The 17,279-nt window shown below is 36.3% G+C and overlaps 1 protein-coding gene across 1 annotated transcript; it reads left to right on the top strand.

The window, feature by feature from the left end:
- Positions 7,385–8,417, top strand: LOC109847086 (uncharacterized mitochondrial protein AtMg00810-like). Its single transcript, XM_020416333.1, has 2 exons — positions 7,385–8,236; positions 8,349–8,417. Exons 1-2 carry the CDS (start codon positions 7,385–7,387, stop codon positions 8,415–8,417), a joined length of 921 nt encoding a protein of 306 aa, XP_020271922.1.

Genomic DNA, 17,279 nt, shown 5'->3' with positions numbered 1-17,279 from the left:
TTGTTAGTTGTTTTAGTGCATTCAGATTCATTAATTTGATTCATTTGAATATTAAGTATTCATTTATAATTTGCATTTTAGTACTTACAAATATAATTTATTATAAATTCAACTCAGAAATTTTTTATTTTTCCATTACTTTTTTAGTTTTTTATATTGTAAAGAAATAAATTTTTCTTGCTTGATTGTTTGTTGATTATATATTCTGATTTACAAATATGACAGGTTGCTTGTTTGTTTAACCACAAAATAATTGCCTAATAGTTTGCTAATAATCATCAAACAATAAATTACATATAGATGAAATCGTTAAACAAATAATGACATATGAACACAAAAATATAAACAAGTCGAATGCGGTGCCATTTTTTGTCTAAGTCGAATTCTAGTTCTAATATTATATATCAAAGAGTCGAATGCTAATACCATTTTGTGACTGATTGAATTGCAGTTCTAATACTATATATCAAGTGAACCGAAAATTGATTCTTACTATTTGATTTTATTTGATTACACCAGCAATTGGTAACCATTGTTTATTAAAAATTCACTCAGGTACGTGCACATCTTATTAGAACCGCGTGCTTGCAAGTGAGCAGACGATTCTTATATTTAGATGGGGATCAAATTTTTAATTTCACCCCTCTACTTTTTGCGCTTACACATGAAATGTTCTAATAACATTTGCACTCATCTGTAATAGCTTAAGATAGAAAGTGGACGTAGACTTTTTTTCGCACTGCCTACAGACTTTATTTGGATTGATACCAATCATGCCGAATTACTTTCTGTCACCTCTAATTAGTATGCTGTTTGCTGGCAATCGAAGCATTAATTACGGATGATCAAATAAGAGACGCTGGTAACGTTTTCTCGATTCATGGGTCAATTTGATCGTATGCATGTCCCTCGGTTGGTCGGTGGCGGTTCTGTATTCTTAAAAAAATTTAGCTGTTGCATGAATTAGACTTAAGATTGGCTTAGTGCTCATAAAAGTCTTTAGAAAAAAGAAACACAGAATAACTTGAGGTCCTGGTCTGCATAATAACTAATATTGGGTTAATACAAGGACTTGTATTATATATAAGGGATTATCTATTTATTAGCATTAAAATTTTTAGATTCTCTGATGTCTTAACAGAGATTTATATATCTCTGTTACATATGCTTGTAAATCACTGTTCAATGAGCTATTACAATATAGAGAGACAGGTACGGCTAAAAAGATTCAAGGTGATGAACTCAGTAAATTTGCATGGACCCAATTGACTCAAAAGGATTAATTCTTTATGAGATATGAGACTAGTAATATTTAATCGTCTATAATGGTACTCTCTATCTGATGTGGGAATAATCCTCACCCCATATCTAATATCTTTCAAAACTAAACATCATTTAGACTAATGGATGCGAGACACAATCTATGGTGTTTGCCTTTACTCGGATCTAGTCGAGTTCAATTAGAACCTAGAACATATTGCTAACTTGTGCCGAAAACAAAATTAGCTAATGAAAACGGCGTCTCAACCGTTTTGCAGATGAACATATTTAGTAGTGATAATTTCGTCTAGAATACGCATCCTAGACGGAATTCTGGGTATCCTAGACGGAAAATTCTGTCTAGGATGCCTCATTATTTAGTAGTGATAATTACATAACCCTCCGCAATATGTGAGTGCATGTACTCATGAGTAAATTGTAACACGTGTAAATGTACAAACAATCGAGAGATAACATTGTTTTGAATAAACAATCGAGAGATAACATTGTTTTTGATATTAAGTGGTCATGCTAATATAAAAGTTAGTAAAATTACATTAAGAATCTTATCATAACCATCTCTATAGAAATGTGGTGACATTTTCAAACTAACCTTCTAACTTTCAGTACATGGTATATATCTCCCCTTTCTATGGGGATATTATGATAGAATATGCACTTATTAAATTTTGCACTAGATATCATTACATGAAACAACTATTTTTGTGTGATTTGTTTCTTGTACTATTCTATTTTAAACATATCGAACAACATTTAAACTTGAAAATTTGTATTACTTACACACGAATGATCCACTTAAGATACATCATAAATATCAATCTTATTTTGCCTAGTCATGACATAAAATTTTACTTGAAAAAAAACCATTAGAAATGAGATCAAATATGAAAGCTATGATAATAGTTATTTGGATGGAGTCCAAAGGTCAAGAATATGATTTAGAATACATTCTTTAATTATTGCCAAACTAATAGAACAATTGTAATACATAAAGGATATATATGTAATTCTGTAAATTACATCATATAAATACAGATATTAGCTCCTTTGCTAGGGTATGCCGAAACCCTAATTCCTCTGCCATATGTCTTCTCTTCTTCATAATATCTCACATGGTATCAGAGCTCTAGTAAAACCCTAGCTATCTTTCTCCTGAGAGTACTATTCATCATCAAAGAGCACTGTTCATCGCCGCGTGTATTGTTCACCTGAGAGCGCTCTGAAACCATAACAATCCAAACAACTCATGGCGTTCTCGGCATCATCCTCCAGGACTTCATCTTCTTCGACTTCATCTTCCTCGAGTACAACAACCACAACTTCGACTGCATCTTCTTCGAGCTTCTCACGGAATCGGACTTCCTCCTCCCCTGTTTCTTATACATTGATCCTGATGACTCCAATTCCATCTTTTCAATCCATGAGGTTTATTTACGCGAGATAAAAGTTATTACGGATTCACATGCTGCGATTAATTCCCCTTTGAGCGATAACGAGCTCATGCAACACACACTCATTGGTTTGAACAATGATTATGAATCGTTCATCACAGTGGTTACCTATTTTGGCAACAATATCACCTTCGATGACATCCATTCCAAGTTAATCCTTTATGAACAACGTGTTCACTATTTTAAGGAATGAGATCATGATGTTCCTTCCAATCAATCTCTTGTCACCGGCATATCTACTTCAGCTGGCTCGGGTGCTACATCTGTTACTATAGCAAGTCCAAACCGCACCAACATGGGGACACAACAGTGGCCCCCTTTGGCCTCGGGTGGCTGGAGCAGTTGTGAATTGTAGCGAGGCAACAGTGGTCGAGCTTTCTGTGATGGTCGCTGTTGTACATCTTCAGGTGGCCGTGGTTTCTATGGCCAGCACAAACAAGGGGTCCTTAGCTGAATCATGTGAATGGTAATATCTTCCTTAATTGTTCTCATATTATTGACTCTAATACTTCTAATTCTAAGGATTTTGCTTCTAACTCGACCTCTAATGGAATATTGGGCTCTTGTCCATCTACAGTTTTTTGCCAACTTTGTTTTAGTCCAGGTCGCATCGCTGCATCTTGTTCCCATTTTCTTTCTCAAGGGGTCACTCCAGGTTCAATTTCAAGTCCTCACACCGCTCCATTGTTTGCTGCTATGTCTCATGGCGATGCTAATGAAGCCTTGTGGTATCTAGATTTCACTGTGTATTCTCATATGACACCGTTTGAAGGTATATTTATACCGATCAAACTAAAGTCCTAGTAGGAAACGATAATCTTCTACCTATTGCTAATATTGGTGATGTACATTTAAATTCTTTTGCCACATCACTTCGTCTTAATTCTGTATTTCATATTCTTAAGTTAAAACACAATTTAGTATCTATCAAACACTTATGTGATGATAATAATTATGTGGTTAATTTTGACTCCTCTTCCGTGTATGTTAAGGACAAAACCACGGGGAAGGTTCTTCTTCAGGGTTCCAATAGAAACGGTGTATACCCACTTTCCTCTTCCATTGAGTCTAATTCTATCACATCTCTCATTTCTCTGACTGATAAAGGAGATATATGGCATCGTCTCTTAGGTCATTGTGGTGGTCATGTCTTAAATCAGCTTAGGTCCAATAATGTCATTGTGACGGCAACAAACTTTGAGAATAAATGTGTTTCATGTAAATTTGGAAAATTGTATCGTTTACCTTTTTGTAATGTTGAGCATTCCTATAGTACTCCTTTATATTTGATTCATTCAGATGTTTGGCAATCACCAGTTTTGTCTAATTTGGGTTTTCGATATTATGTTTATTTTGTCGATGATTGTACTTGATTTACTTGGATATATCCTATGAAATTAAAATCAGAAGTTTTTACTCATTTTTGTCACTTTCAAAAGTTGGTTAAAAACTTGTTTTCTTATAAAATTTGGATGGTTCAGAGTGATGGTGGTAAAGAATTTGATAACAAAGCTTTTAAACAACTTTTTCTAGAAAAAGGGATTTACTTTCGCAAGTCGTGCCCTGATACGCCACAATAAAATGGCGTGGCTGAGCGCAAACATTGACACATTGTTGAGATAGCACGTACTTTTTTGATTGATGCTTAATTGCCATCTTAGTTTTTGGTTGATGCTGTCTATACAGCTGTTTTTTGTGATTAACCAATTACCTACTCCTCTTTTAGATAACATCTCTCCTTATGAATGACTTTTTAAAAAGAAACCTGAATATGACTTTCTTCGAGTTTTTGGTTGTGAATGTTTTCCAAATATTTCGGCTCAGGTTACCAATAAATTTCAACCTTGTCCTAAACGTTATATTTTCTTAGGTTATGCTCCTCATTATAAAAGTTATCGTTGCTTCGATCCGGCTATGGGCTGAGTCTATGTTAGACATCATGTTTGATTTTATGAGTCTATATTTTCCTATTCCACCTTTGTTGTTAACAAGTCACCTAATTCGTCTCCTCTTTTGTTCGTCACAAGTTTAGCCTTGTGTCCATCTACTTCTACTCTAGAGTCCTCTCTCTCTCTCCACATTTCTTGACATCTAGCTTCTCCCATGTGTCATATCCTACCCACTTAAGTTCTCCTACATCCCTTCCTGTGCATTCTCTATTATCACACACAACACTTGTGCGCTCGCTACCTGAGCCTTCCTCAGCTTGTCTGTCACCCCTAAACCTAGCTACCCATGCTAGTTCTCCTACTGCAGGTGCACCACTGTTAGCTGCTCTATTGCCACTAGCTCTTCTAGCTACGGGTGCTGTATAGCCCCTGGTTGTTGCCGCATCACTAGGGTCTCCAGTAGCTATCGTGGTTGATTCCTCTCGGCCACAGGAACTACAGTGAATGCTGATTTCTACTCTAGACGTGCCTGGTTCCTCGGTTGTTCCTGAGACAACCTCCTCTCCTCTATCACACGAGCTTCCACCTCTCACTTCTCATCCACACCCTATGCAGATTCGTTCTAAGTCGTGTATTTTGAAACCACGTGTAGGCTGTCTAAAAATCACAATAGATAGCTTATCCTCCATCAAACACCGATGATGGAAGTTACAATCTGACGACTTCCAGAAGGCTACAATTTGAAGACTTTCACGTAGATCGCTGAAGGTTACAATCTGACGACCTTCACGACAACCGATGAGAGCTCTAGTTCAATAGCATTTACAATCAACATCGGGAGTTACAATCTGACGACTCTCATATTCTCAAGGAGCCAAGACGAAGATTACAAGACAATGATCTTTGCAACGCTATGACAAAAGAGATTACTTTGTGATAATCTCTTCAAGACAAGACGCGGAGGTCCTCCCCGTGTGTCAACATCAAAACGCTGGAGTCGAACCCACGTTACAATATCAAAACGCGAGGGTCGAACCCGTGTTACCACATCAAAACGCCATGGTCGAACCCGCGTTACAACATCAAAACACCGTGGTCGAACCCGCGTTACAACATCAAAACGCTGGAGTCGAACCCGCGTTACAATATCAAAACACGAGGGTTGAACCTGCATTACAACATCAAAACACCGTGGTCGAACCCGCGTTACAACATTAAAACGCCGTGGTCGAACCCGCGTTACAACATTAAAACGCGAGGGTCGAACCCGCGTTACAATATCAAAATGCTAGAGTCGGACCCGCGTTACAACAAGCGAAACGTGAGCGACCCTCGCGTTCTGGATGTTCAGTCAACACCCAACCTCGCGTCTTAATCCTAAGACGCGAGGTTAGGGTCCTGAACGCCAGGTTGGGCGTTTGACTCATTCAAATATGAGTCGAACGGTTTTCAGAACTGTTTTCCCCACGATCTGAGGAAATCACGCCCACTTAGGAGTGGATTTAGAGGGCAGTTACACCCCCTTAATCTCCTATAAAAGCGAGTAAACTCAACTGAGTTCGGGGTTGGATTTTTCTTGGCTTGAATCGACCATTGAAGGTTGGCTTTTTGGAGCTAAGAATTGACAGCAACAGGAGAGATCCTTGGGCGAGCTTTTGAGGGGATCGGCATCATCCTCCAACGAAGATTATCTTCAACTTCGACAACAGAGAGCTTTGATCCTTGGCTTATCAACCGAACTTTAGGTTCAAATCAACTCTTTTTCAAGAGCTCAAACTCGATCAGAGTTATCAACTCATCAAGAGTTTTAAACTTGCCACGTAAGTTCTCCACAACGTCAAATCGTGAGGAGAAGACATCCTTCCAGTGAATTAAGACGCCGGATCGTCAACGGAGAGCAAACTCGACGCGAGCATTCGAGGGAGGCACTCCATCGCCACCAAGAAGAACCCAGTTTTAAACAAAGGGGAGAACCAAATTCATTCTCTTCTCTTTTGTAATCAAATTGTAACCGGAATCAAAGAAATACAAGTCAATTTTTTTGTTCTATTCATTGCAATTTTCCCTACCTATTATCGCTGTATACAACATTCCTTGCCTCTGAACCATCAAATTTTACACAAACTTTGAAAGATAAATCTTGGGAAAATGCAATGGTAGAAGAATTTAATGCACTCATCACTAATAACACTTGGAAATTGGTTCCATTTGATGAACGAAAAAAATTTTGTTGGTTGTAAGTGGGTTTACAAGATAAAATATAATTAAGATAGTTCTATTGAGCGGTACAAAGCTCGTTTGGTTGCTCAAGGTTTTCATCAGCAAGCTGGTATCGATTTTATGAAACTTTTAGCCCTGTTGTCAAACTACCACTATTCGTCTTGTACAGTCGTTGGTTATTTCTTTTTGTTGGGTTATTCGACAGTTTGATGCTAAAAATAGCTTTTTGCATAGTTTTCTTACTGGGGAGGTATACATGAAACACCTCCTAGTTTTATTAATCTGATTTTTTCAAATTATGTTTACAAACTTAATAAAGCCATTTATGGTCTCAAGCAGCCTCCTCGTGCTTAGTTTCATCGCTTTAGTAGTTTTCTTTTATCCCTCGGCTTCCATTGCAGCAAAACTTATTCCTCCATGTTTGTTCATCGTAGAGGCTCTGATATTATTTTTCTTCTTTTGTATGTTGATGATATTGTTCTTACATGCAACTCTCCTTCTCTATTTCGTCATTTTATTAGCTTATTATCTAATCAATTTGCCATGAATGACCTTGGTGATGTTCATTATTTTTTGGGAGTTCAAGTAACTCATACGCCGGACATTCTAATCTTTTCTCAACATAAATATGTTCAGAACCTCTTACGTAAATTTCATTTGCATACTCTTATTCCCCTGTGTACACCCATTGCTGCCAAGACTAAATTATCCCTTAATGATGGTGAGTTATTAGCAGATCCCTCTGTATATAGGAGCATGATTGGTGCTTTAAAATATCTTACAATTACAAGGCCTGATATTGCATTTGTTGTTCATGTTGTTTTCCAGTTTATACATGCTCCTTGTACCACTCACCTCCTTGCTGTCGAAAGAGTTTACAGATATTTGCAGGGCACGTCTGATCATGGTCTCTCTCTTCGGAAGGCAATTGGATCGACCCGTGCCATTGCCAATTCTGATGCTGATTGGGCCGATTGTCTTGACAGCTCACGCTCCACCTCTGGCTATGCGGTGTTCTTTGGCCCTAATCTCATTTCTTGGCATTCCAAGATGCAACCAACCGTGTTGAGGTCCTCGACGGAGGCTGAATATCGCGCCCTTGCATACACCGTTGCTGAGACGCTATGGCTCAGGCGCCTCTTGGTTGAGCTTGGAATTGTTCTTCGCCATCCTGTGACTCTTTTCGGTGACAATATCAGTGCCACCTATATCACGGCGAATCTAGTTCTTCATGATCGTAGCAAGCATATCAATGTCGATTATCACTTTGTTCGGGAGAGGGTTGCTCATGGTGATTTGGTTGTTCGATATGTTCCCACACAGCTTCAGCTTGCAGATATTTTTACTAAGGGATTATCTTCTCAAAGATTTCTCTGTCTAAGGAACAATCTGTCGGTGTGTATTCTACCCCGTCTAGATGGGTGGGTGGGGGGAGGGGGGTAATAGAGCAATTGTAATGCATAAAGGGTATATATGTAATTCTGTAAATTAGCTTATATAAATACAGATATCGACTCCTCTGTTAGAGTATGTCCAAACCCTAATTCCTTTGCCATCTCTCTTCCCTTCTTCATAATATCTCACACAAACTTTTGAAGATGCATGCCAACCATCTAATAATTAAGAATTGTCTCAGGTGCCAATCTCACAAGATCGTCAGTCGCTATATTAATCAAATTTAGAATTGATAGTAATCTAAACCCCGCATCTAGCAATTATTAGTTCTAGAACTAGACCTAATTGTTATTCTAATTAAAGGTCACAAGCCCACAGAAGCAAGACGCCGAGTTGCGCTTTAGTGCGGCAACTTGCTGCTGAATTTTTCGGTCCTATCAGATCTCCTACGACTGGCGTCCCGAGGCTGTGCGCTAATTCTACGCGTTAGTGAGGTTTGTTTCCTCTCTAAGACGTCAATGTTGACTTCCGTCAGTAGCTGTAGTTTGAATGATAATGTCCAAGGGGACTCAGTCATGTGTCGGTGAATTTATTTTATGCAATATTTGGAAGTGAGTAATAGAGATGCATGATGGATGGCAAACAGTTGGTTTCGTCGGTTGTTTTGACAAATTTTGGTATAATCAAAGTAAACCGTTCTGCTCTCAGAACCGAAGCGAACCGAATTGGTCGAAACTTGTTTGTTCGGTTTGCTATGTTGAGTTTTAAATGGCACTCCTACAATTAAGAAAATGTTATGAAATAATGTGGATATTCCCCTAATACATTAATCTTCTTCCTAGAACAACACAATGCATGTTCTTGAAAGACTAAGTTCATGAATAAGTAATTAATATGATTCATGTATCATCATCTTAGTTTGTATATAAATAGAGGTATTCCTACCTCACTTTGATATAACAATGAAGAACGAATGAAATAAAATTTCTCTCTACTTCTCGTCTACTTTTTCTTCTCTACTTCATTAGTTTTATAACACATTATCAGCACGAGACTCTACCATTGAAACAATCTTCTTCAAGTCCATTAGATTCATTGTTGGGCACGTGTTGATATTTTAGATAAACTATCGAGGTATAATTTCTCTTTCCAATTCAATTTATTTTTTACTATGACTAACCTTACAAAATAAGAATTTACGCCACTTGATATTTCTGGAATGAACTACTTATCTTGGATGTTAGATGTTGAAATACATCTTGCTGCAAAAGGTCTTGAAAATACTATTGTAAAAGAAAATAAGACATCAAATCAAGACCGGGCCAAAGCTATGATTTTCCTTCGCCATCATTTGGATGAAGGATTAAAAACTGAATGCCTAACTGTGAAAGATCCATTTACTATGTGGAATAATTTGAAGGAGAGATTTGACCACCTGAAGTTGGTCATGCTCCCAAAAACCCGGTATGACTGGCTTCACTTAAGGCTATAAGATTTTAAATCAATTAGTGAGTATAATTCTGTAATATATAAAATTACCTCTCAATTGCAATTGTGTGGAGAAAATATCACTGATGACGATATGTTAGAAAAAACATTCTCCACCTTTCATGCCTCATATATGCTCCTGCAACAGCAATATCGAGAGAGAGGATTTAAGAAATACTCTGAATTAATTTCATACCTCCTTTTGGCTGAACAAAATAATGAATTATTATTGAAAAAACATGAATCCCGACCTACTAGTTCTAGCCCATTCCCTGAAGCGAATGCAACTAAATCTCAAAATCATGGTTGTGGGCGTGGACATGGTTGTGGAGGAGGCCGAGGACGTAGCCGTTATCGTGGACGAGGTCGTGGCAGATATGTGCCTTATAATCATATTGATCATAACCGTGGCAGAAGACAAAACAACTCCCAGAAATGGAACAATAATGATAAGAAAAGTAAAGAAAAGAAACATTATGAGAAAATTTGCTACCGATGTGGAATAGAAGACAATTGGTCTCGTACCTGTCGTACGGCAAAACTTCTTGTTGACCTCTATCAGGCATCATTAAAAGGGAAAGACAAAAATACTGAGACAAATTTTATTAATCAAAACAATGTTTATGATGATCTTGATGATATCACACACCTCGATGTAGCTGATTTCCTTGAGCAACCTGAAGTTGCGAAATGATCCTATGATAAATACCTGACATTTTCAATTTTGTTATTTTCACATCGTTTATGTAATTTTCTTTATAAATTTTGTAATTTATGGACTTTATTGATATTTACTTTTGTTTGTAATTTTTTTTGTCATTTCTTCCTAAAGAAGAAGTAGATGCCAAATATTTGGGATCAAACAATAGTGATGATAATACTTGTCTCATTGATAGTGCTACTACACACACTATACTTAAAAACATGAAGTATTTTTCTCATTTAAAAATGGAAGAAACAAATGTTAACATAATAAGTGGTAGTGCTAAATTAATTGATATGGCTCTGGAAGAGCCACTGTATTTCTCCCCGAATGAACTAAATTTGTCATAAATAATGCACTACTCTCGATAAAGTCTCGAAGAAATTTGCTAAGTTTTAAAGATATCCGCCGAAATGCATATCATAACGAGATGATGAATGAGACAAATGGTGAATAATTATTGATTACAGATACCATTTCTAAGAAGAAATGCGTATTAGAAAAGCTATCTTCTCTATCTTCTGGTTTATATTATACAAAAATAAGTGCAGTTGAAATGTATCACCTTGAAGACCAGAAGTCTACTAATCCCAATGATTTTATGATTTGGCATGATCGCCTTGGACATCATGACTCTATAATGATGAGGCGAATAATTATAAATTCACATGGTCATTCATTAAAAAATCAAAAAATACTAATTTTTAATGAATTCTCATGTGTTGCTTGCTCCCAAGAGAAGTTAATTGTTAGACGATCACCAACGAAAGTGGGAACTGAATCCCCTGCATTTCTAGAATGAATTCATGGTGATATATGTGGGCCTGTAGATCCACCATGTGGACCATTTAGATATTTTATGGCACTAATTGATGCATCAATAAGATGGTCACATGTAAGTTTGTTATCTAGTCGCAACCTAGCGTTTGCGAGATTGCCTGCTCAGATAATTAAATTATGAGCACAATTTCCTGATTATCCCATTAAGAAAATTCGTCTAGATAATGTTGGTGAATATTCATCAGATGCCTTTGATGATTATTACATGGCTATTGGGATAAGTGTTGAACATCATGTAGCTCATGTTCATACACAAAATGGTATAGCCGAATCATTTATTAAACGGCTTCAATTAATTACAAGACCATTGTTAATGAGGTCTAAACTTCATTTTTCTTCTTGGGGACATGCTATATTACATGCAGCACTACTTGTGAGAATTAGGCCTCAAATTTATTCTCTCTTACAATTAGTTCTTGGTCACAAGCACAATATTTCTTATTTAAGAATTTTTGGTTGTGCGGTATATGTTCCTATTGCACCGCCTCAACGTACTAAAATGGGCCATCAAAGAAGTTTAGGGATATATGTTGGGTATGAATCACCTTCTATAATTAAATATGTTGAACCATTAACGGGTGATTTATTTACTGCAATATTTGCAAATTATCATTTTGATGAATCACATTTCCCGACGTTAGGGGGAGGTAAAGATCAACCGAAAAAGGAAATTACTTGGAAAATATCATTAGACTTTCTTGATCCTCCCGAAAAAGGAAATTACTTGGAAAATATCATTAGACTTTCTTGATCCTCGTACAAAAGAATGTGAACTGGAAGTTCAAATGGAAAATATCATTAGACTTTCTTGATCCTCGTACAAAAGAATGTGAACTGGAAGTTCAAAGGATTATACTTTTACAGAAAATTGCAAACTAATTACCGGATGCTTTTAGTGATTCTAGAAGAATTACTAAATCGCATATTCCAGTAGAAAATGCTTCGATTAAAATTGATATCCCATAAGGACAAATTAAAAGTGCTAACGAATCTAAAGCACGCCTGAAGCATGGTAGGCCTCTTGGTTCTAAAGATAAGAATCCTCGAAAGAAAAGAGGATCGAATGATAAAAATATTGTTAATGACAAAATTCAGCCTCCTGAAGAGGTCCCTCCTGAAGAGTTAACTCCTGAAGAAAATAAAACTTTAATAAATTTTGTTATTATGGAAGAGAAGTAATTGTCGATAATGCATTTGCATATAATGTAGCACTTGATATTATGGAAGATGACGAGGACCATGAACCCAGATCGGTTGATGAATGTCACCGAAGAAATGATTGGTCAAAATAGAAAGATGCGATCCAATCTGAATTAGATTCACTAGTTTGGATCTGTAGTCCAAACACGTGAAGGTGTAAAGCCAGTAGGATATAAATAGGTATTTGTGAGGAAAAGAAATGAGAAAAATGAAATTATGAGATATAAAGTAAGACTTGTAGCCCAAGGATTTTTCACAAAGACCGAGATTCGATTATGATGAGACATATTCTCCAGTAATGGATGGAATTATATTTAGATATCTTGTGAGTTTAGCAGTACATGAAAAACTTGATATGCGTCTGATGGACATAGTCACCACTTATTTATATGGAATATAGATAATGATATATATATGAAAATCCCTGAATGATTTAGCATGCTTGAAGCATGTAAATCAAATCCTAGAGAAATGTACTCCATTAAGTTGCAAAGATCTTTGTATGGACTCAAGCAATCTGGACGAATATGGTATAAACATCTTAGTGAATGTTTAGTCAAAGAAGATTATACAAATGACCCTATATGTCCATGTGTTTTTATAACGAGGAATTGGTCATATTTTGTGATCATTACTATATATGTTGATGACCTTTGTTATGGTAATTGACCATCTAAAGATGAAGATATCAAAAGAGTGATTGAAGTTGTCATGGTCCAAACCAGCTTAGAGGCCCAAAAGCCCAGCCAAGGGCAAGTCTATCGGCCAGCCGAGCTGACAGGTCATCTTTTGACCAAGGGTCATCATTAACGACTCAAAGTGTAGGATCAGTCGGTCCCTTGTAATTAAGACGACTCCTCGAGCAGTCGTTTCGACCAAGCATCCAACCCGAAGCTCGCTCGGCTATCGGGTCAGCAAATCATAAACGACAACTCACAGATCAACCCGCCTCAACTAAGAGGATAAGATCCAGCTAAGCTCGCTTCAGATATCAATCAATACTACAACATTGATAATTCTCATCAAGATCTCTGCTCTGACAAAATCTGTGCATAAGCCACTTATTCTCCTCACAAGTCACTTCTCAGAGATCACCATGATGCTCTCCTGGGCTCGAATGGCTTCCCCTCCAATCACCAGCCACCATCTAGAAAGGAAGGACGACCCTGTAGCTGGCCTATTCTCTGTCCTGTATCATCTGACAAATCCAGGGTACTGAGTGTTAGACTTTAGAGGGGGGTGATTAGGGTCTTATGCTAATCTAATCCGATTAAATGCCAATTGAAATTAATTAACAAATATATTCTTGCAAGATAGATATACAAAGAGTTATGTGCAAGAATATGCAATATACATAATGAGATATATCCTATATGATGAATATATATATGCAAGGATATATAAACTAACACAAGGAGTAAACAATATGAGCTAGATAGTGGATCATATAAATAATGAGCTAATGACAGTGGCGACAAGAAATATAAACACAAGTATAAATAAACGCCAAGGCACACTCAAACACACGATATGATCACGGAGTTCGGACCTTCCGTCCTACGTCTCCGCTCCCCACTCCCGGGGAGAAATCCACTATCAACCGGGTTTTCTACGTTCACCCGAACAACGTTTACACCTCACACTCGGTTTTCTAGCTAACCGAAAACTTTACAATCAACACACTATTGTAATCCCACTCTACACCCACTAAGTGTTGGACCTAGCCGTGTCTCCCTCAAGTGCTCGGTTACAACCTCTCCCTAGGCTCGTCAACCGATGTCACTCCTCTTGGGATGATCCCCGACTCTCACCACACACTCCTCACTCGGTGTACAAGTGTATTACAAAGTGAATCTTACAATAAGCACAATATAACAAATGATTGTTCTCTCTAACAAGGTGAGAACTCAATTTAGCTCAACTCAAAGTCATACTATCCCACAACCTAATTATATGATGTATGCAAATACAATAAGCTCAATGGTTGTGTGTGTAAACAAAGAGTAAATCAAATCAAACTAAACTCAATATAAAACTAGCTTTAATAGAAATGATAATCAACAAATGATTATAAATAAAAGCTAGAGTTGAGTTTAGGAAAACTTCTCTAGATCAAGATGGAGAGATGGAGATATGAGCCCAAACAAGAAGATAATCTCCTCCACTTGTGAAATCCAAAACAGCTTTAAACCAAACTCTTAAACAAGCTTAAAACAAGCTTAAACCTTTTTTCAAACCCTTGTTTAAAAACTTCTTGGCTTTTGAAAACTGAGATCAAAGAGAGTATTTATATCCTCCAAAATCTCAGCTAAAAATCCCAAGTCAAAAGATAAAAACAGCCCCAAGCAACGGTAAGAAAACTAGTCGTTGGAAGCTGAAAAAGCTCTCGTCGGTCGACCGGAAAATTCATCGGTCGTCCGAAAATTTTATCGGTCGACCGGACCGGTCGACCGACAGACTCTCTGTCGCCCAGTGAGCATATGAACTTAGGTTCGGTCGACCGGTGCGGTCGACCGAAATCTGATACACTCAAAACATGTTTTTAAAGCTATTTTTGAGACTTTTAAAAATGTGTTAAAAATAACAAATGAAGTCCAAAAATTATGAAACTTTGGGAAAAGTATATAAACATGTAAATGAACATTTTACAAAAAGAATTTTCCAAATTGCATTTCCCATTTGTGAAAGATCATCATTTTGCAAAATAGTTCAAAACACGAAAATGTAAACATGTGAAATTTGATATTTTGGCTAAACCATGTTTTGAAACTTTACACAATGATTATATAGACTTAATAAAATATGGATATGATTATTGTTAAGTCCAAAAACTAAGAAAACCATATTTTCACAAAATTGCATATTCTATGCAATATATACAAAACACTAAATATGATTTCATTAAATATGACGTGTTAAAGACGAAATCATATATAGGCACATAAACAAGAAACAAAATAGTATTTTCCAATTCTATTCATTTGTTTCATATATAAACTCGAAACCTATTAAACAAAAACATATATGTATATATATAACTATATATATACATAGAAACCAAAACTTATGTGTGTATATGATTGAGCTTAAAGTACTAACACACATAATATAAAATCTAAAACTAATTTACCCAAGCTTGATCTTGATCTTCATTGAGCTCAACTTGGTACACTTGCGGATGAAGCTTGAACTTGATCTTTAACTTGAATTGTAAGGCTTCACTCCACAATTCCGCCAACCTCCAAATGAATATATAAATTATAATTCACATGCATATAAACACGAAAAAATGTATACTCACAATATTGTATACTCACAATATTTCTCCCCCTTTGACAACATCAAAAAGGGGACAAAAGAATAAGAGAGCGAAAGCTCCCCCTATCAATAAGCATGGGTGAGTACAAAGCAAATATAGGGAATAGCTCCCCCTATCAAAAAGCCATATGAAATATAAGCAATAAAAGATCATGGCAAACATGTGAGCAAGCATAAATAATATGCCAAAAGTCACTCACATTCAAGAGATAATGAGAACATATATAAATATATCAAGACAAACATATTGTCTCATATCATAAAAGCCAATGTATAAAATTAGATTTATGAAATCAAAAGAAGAGAAACATGAGAATCATGTAAAAAGTTTTCAAATGAAAACAAATCAACCAATTGAAATCATAAATCAAAGTTTTAAATCCAAAAAGTAAAATCAAATCATTATTGATTCAAGAATTAAGAGAGGCAATTATATCTAGCTCTTGAGCTAGTTACAACCCATATAAGTATGTTTTTCACCCGGTAAACAATGTTTGGGAATAAACACCCAATAACTCCGGAGGGTTATATAAACGTAGTCCTCTTATGGAAGCAAATCAAATAATCATGAAAACAAAAGATTTTAACCAATAAAAGGAATTGTTTTCATAAAATTTTAAAATACATTTTTCGAAACCAAGAAAAAGAAAAAATACTAAAATTCTTGGCTTTAAAAATTATTTTGGCACCCAAGTATTCTTGGTGCCGGTTTGTTTAGGGACATGACCCCTATCATTAAAGCTCAAAGTCCTAGGGTTATGAACCCTCTTGGACATATATGGTGCACGGAATCGGTCATAGCAATAATTACTCAAATGACCCTTCCGATTACAATATGTACAATGGAAAGAAAGTATTTGCTTATGTTGACCATTAAAAGGTGCACGTGGAACATTTACAAATAAAGATTGTCTTTTAGAATTATTTTGCGAATGAGAAACATCATTAAACAAAGGTGGTCTACTTGAGAAATTTGGCAAGTTTGAATAATTTTTTTAAATCATAACAAAACTTTGCCAAATGGCCAAATCTACCACAAATATCACACTTAAACACATGTGGTCTATGAAAAATATTTGGCAAACTAGAATTCTTTTTCATGTCAAAGCAAAACTTTGCCAAATGGCCAAACCGACCACATAGATCACATTTATACACATTAGCATGCTTATGATGGGAATTAGATACATGTGCATGTGTGTATGATGATGTTGCTATACATATGTGCATAGTGAGTGCTTGGTTTTGAAGAGTTAGCACGAGACTTTGCACATAAGTCCATAAGTTTCTTGTTATTAACAATGCATGTGTTAAGAGTTGAATCTAAAGATGAAATGCGATTTTTAATATTGTTCAACTCATCATTAGGCATAGAAGCATTGTCAATAGAAGTAGAGCAAATATGATCATTTTTAAATGATGTAAATTTACTTCTAATAGACTCTACTTCTAACATGGCATCATTCTTCTCATGAATTAAGCTAGCAACATTGG

The sequence above is a fragment of the Asparagus officinalis genome, chromosome 7 (assembly GCF_001876935.1).
Source record: "Asparagus officinalis chromosome 7, Aspof.V1, whole genome shotgun sequence".
Classification (NCBI taxonomy): domain Eukaryota; kingdom Viridiplantae; phylum Streptophyta; class Magnoliopsida; order Asparagales; family Asparagaceae; genus Asparagus; species Asparagus officinalis.
The sequence above is the reverse complement of the archived record's forward strand: the minus strand, read 5'-3'. Positions and strand labels throughout refer to the sequence as shown.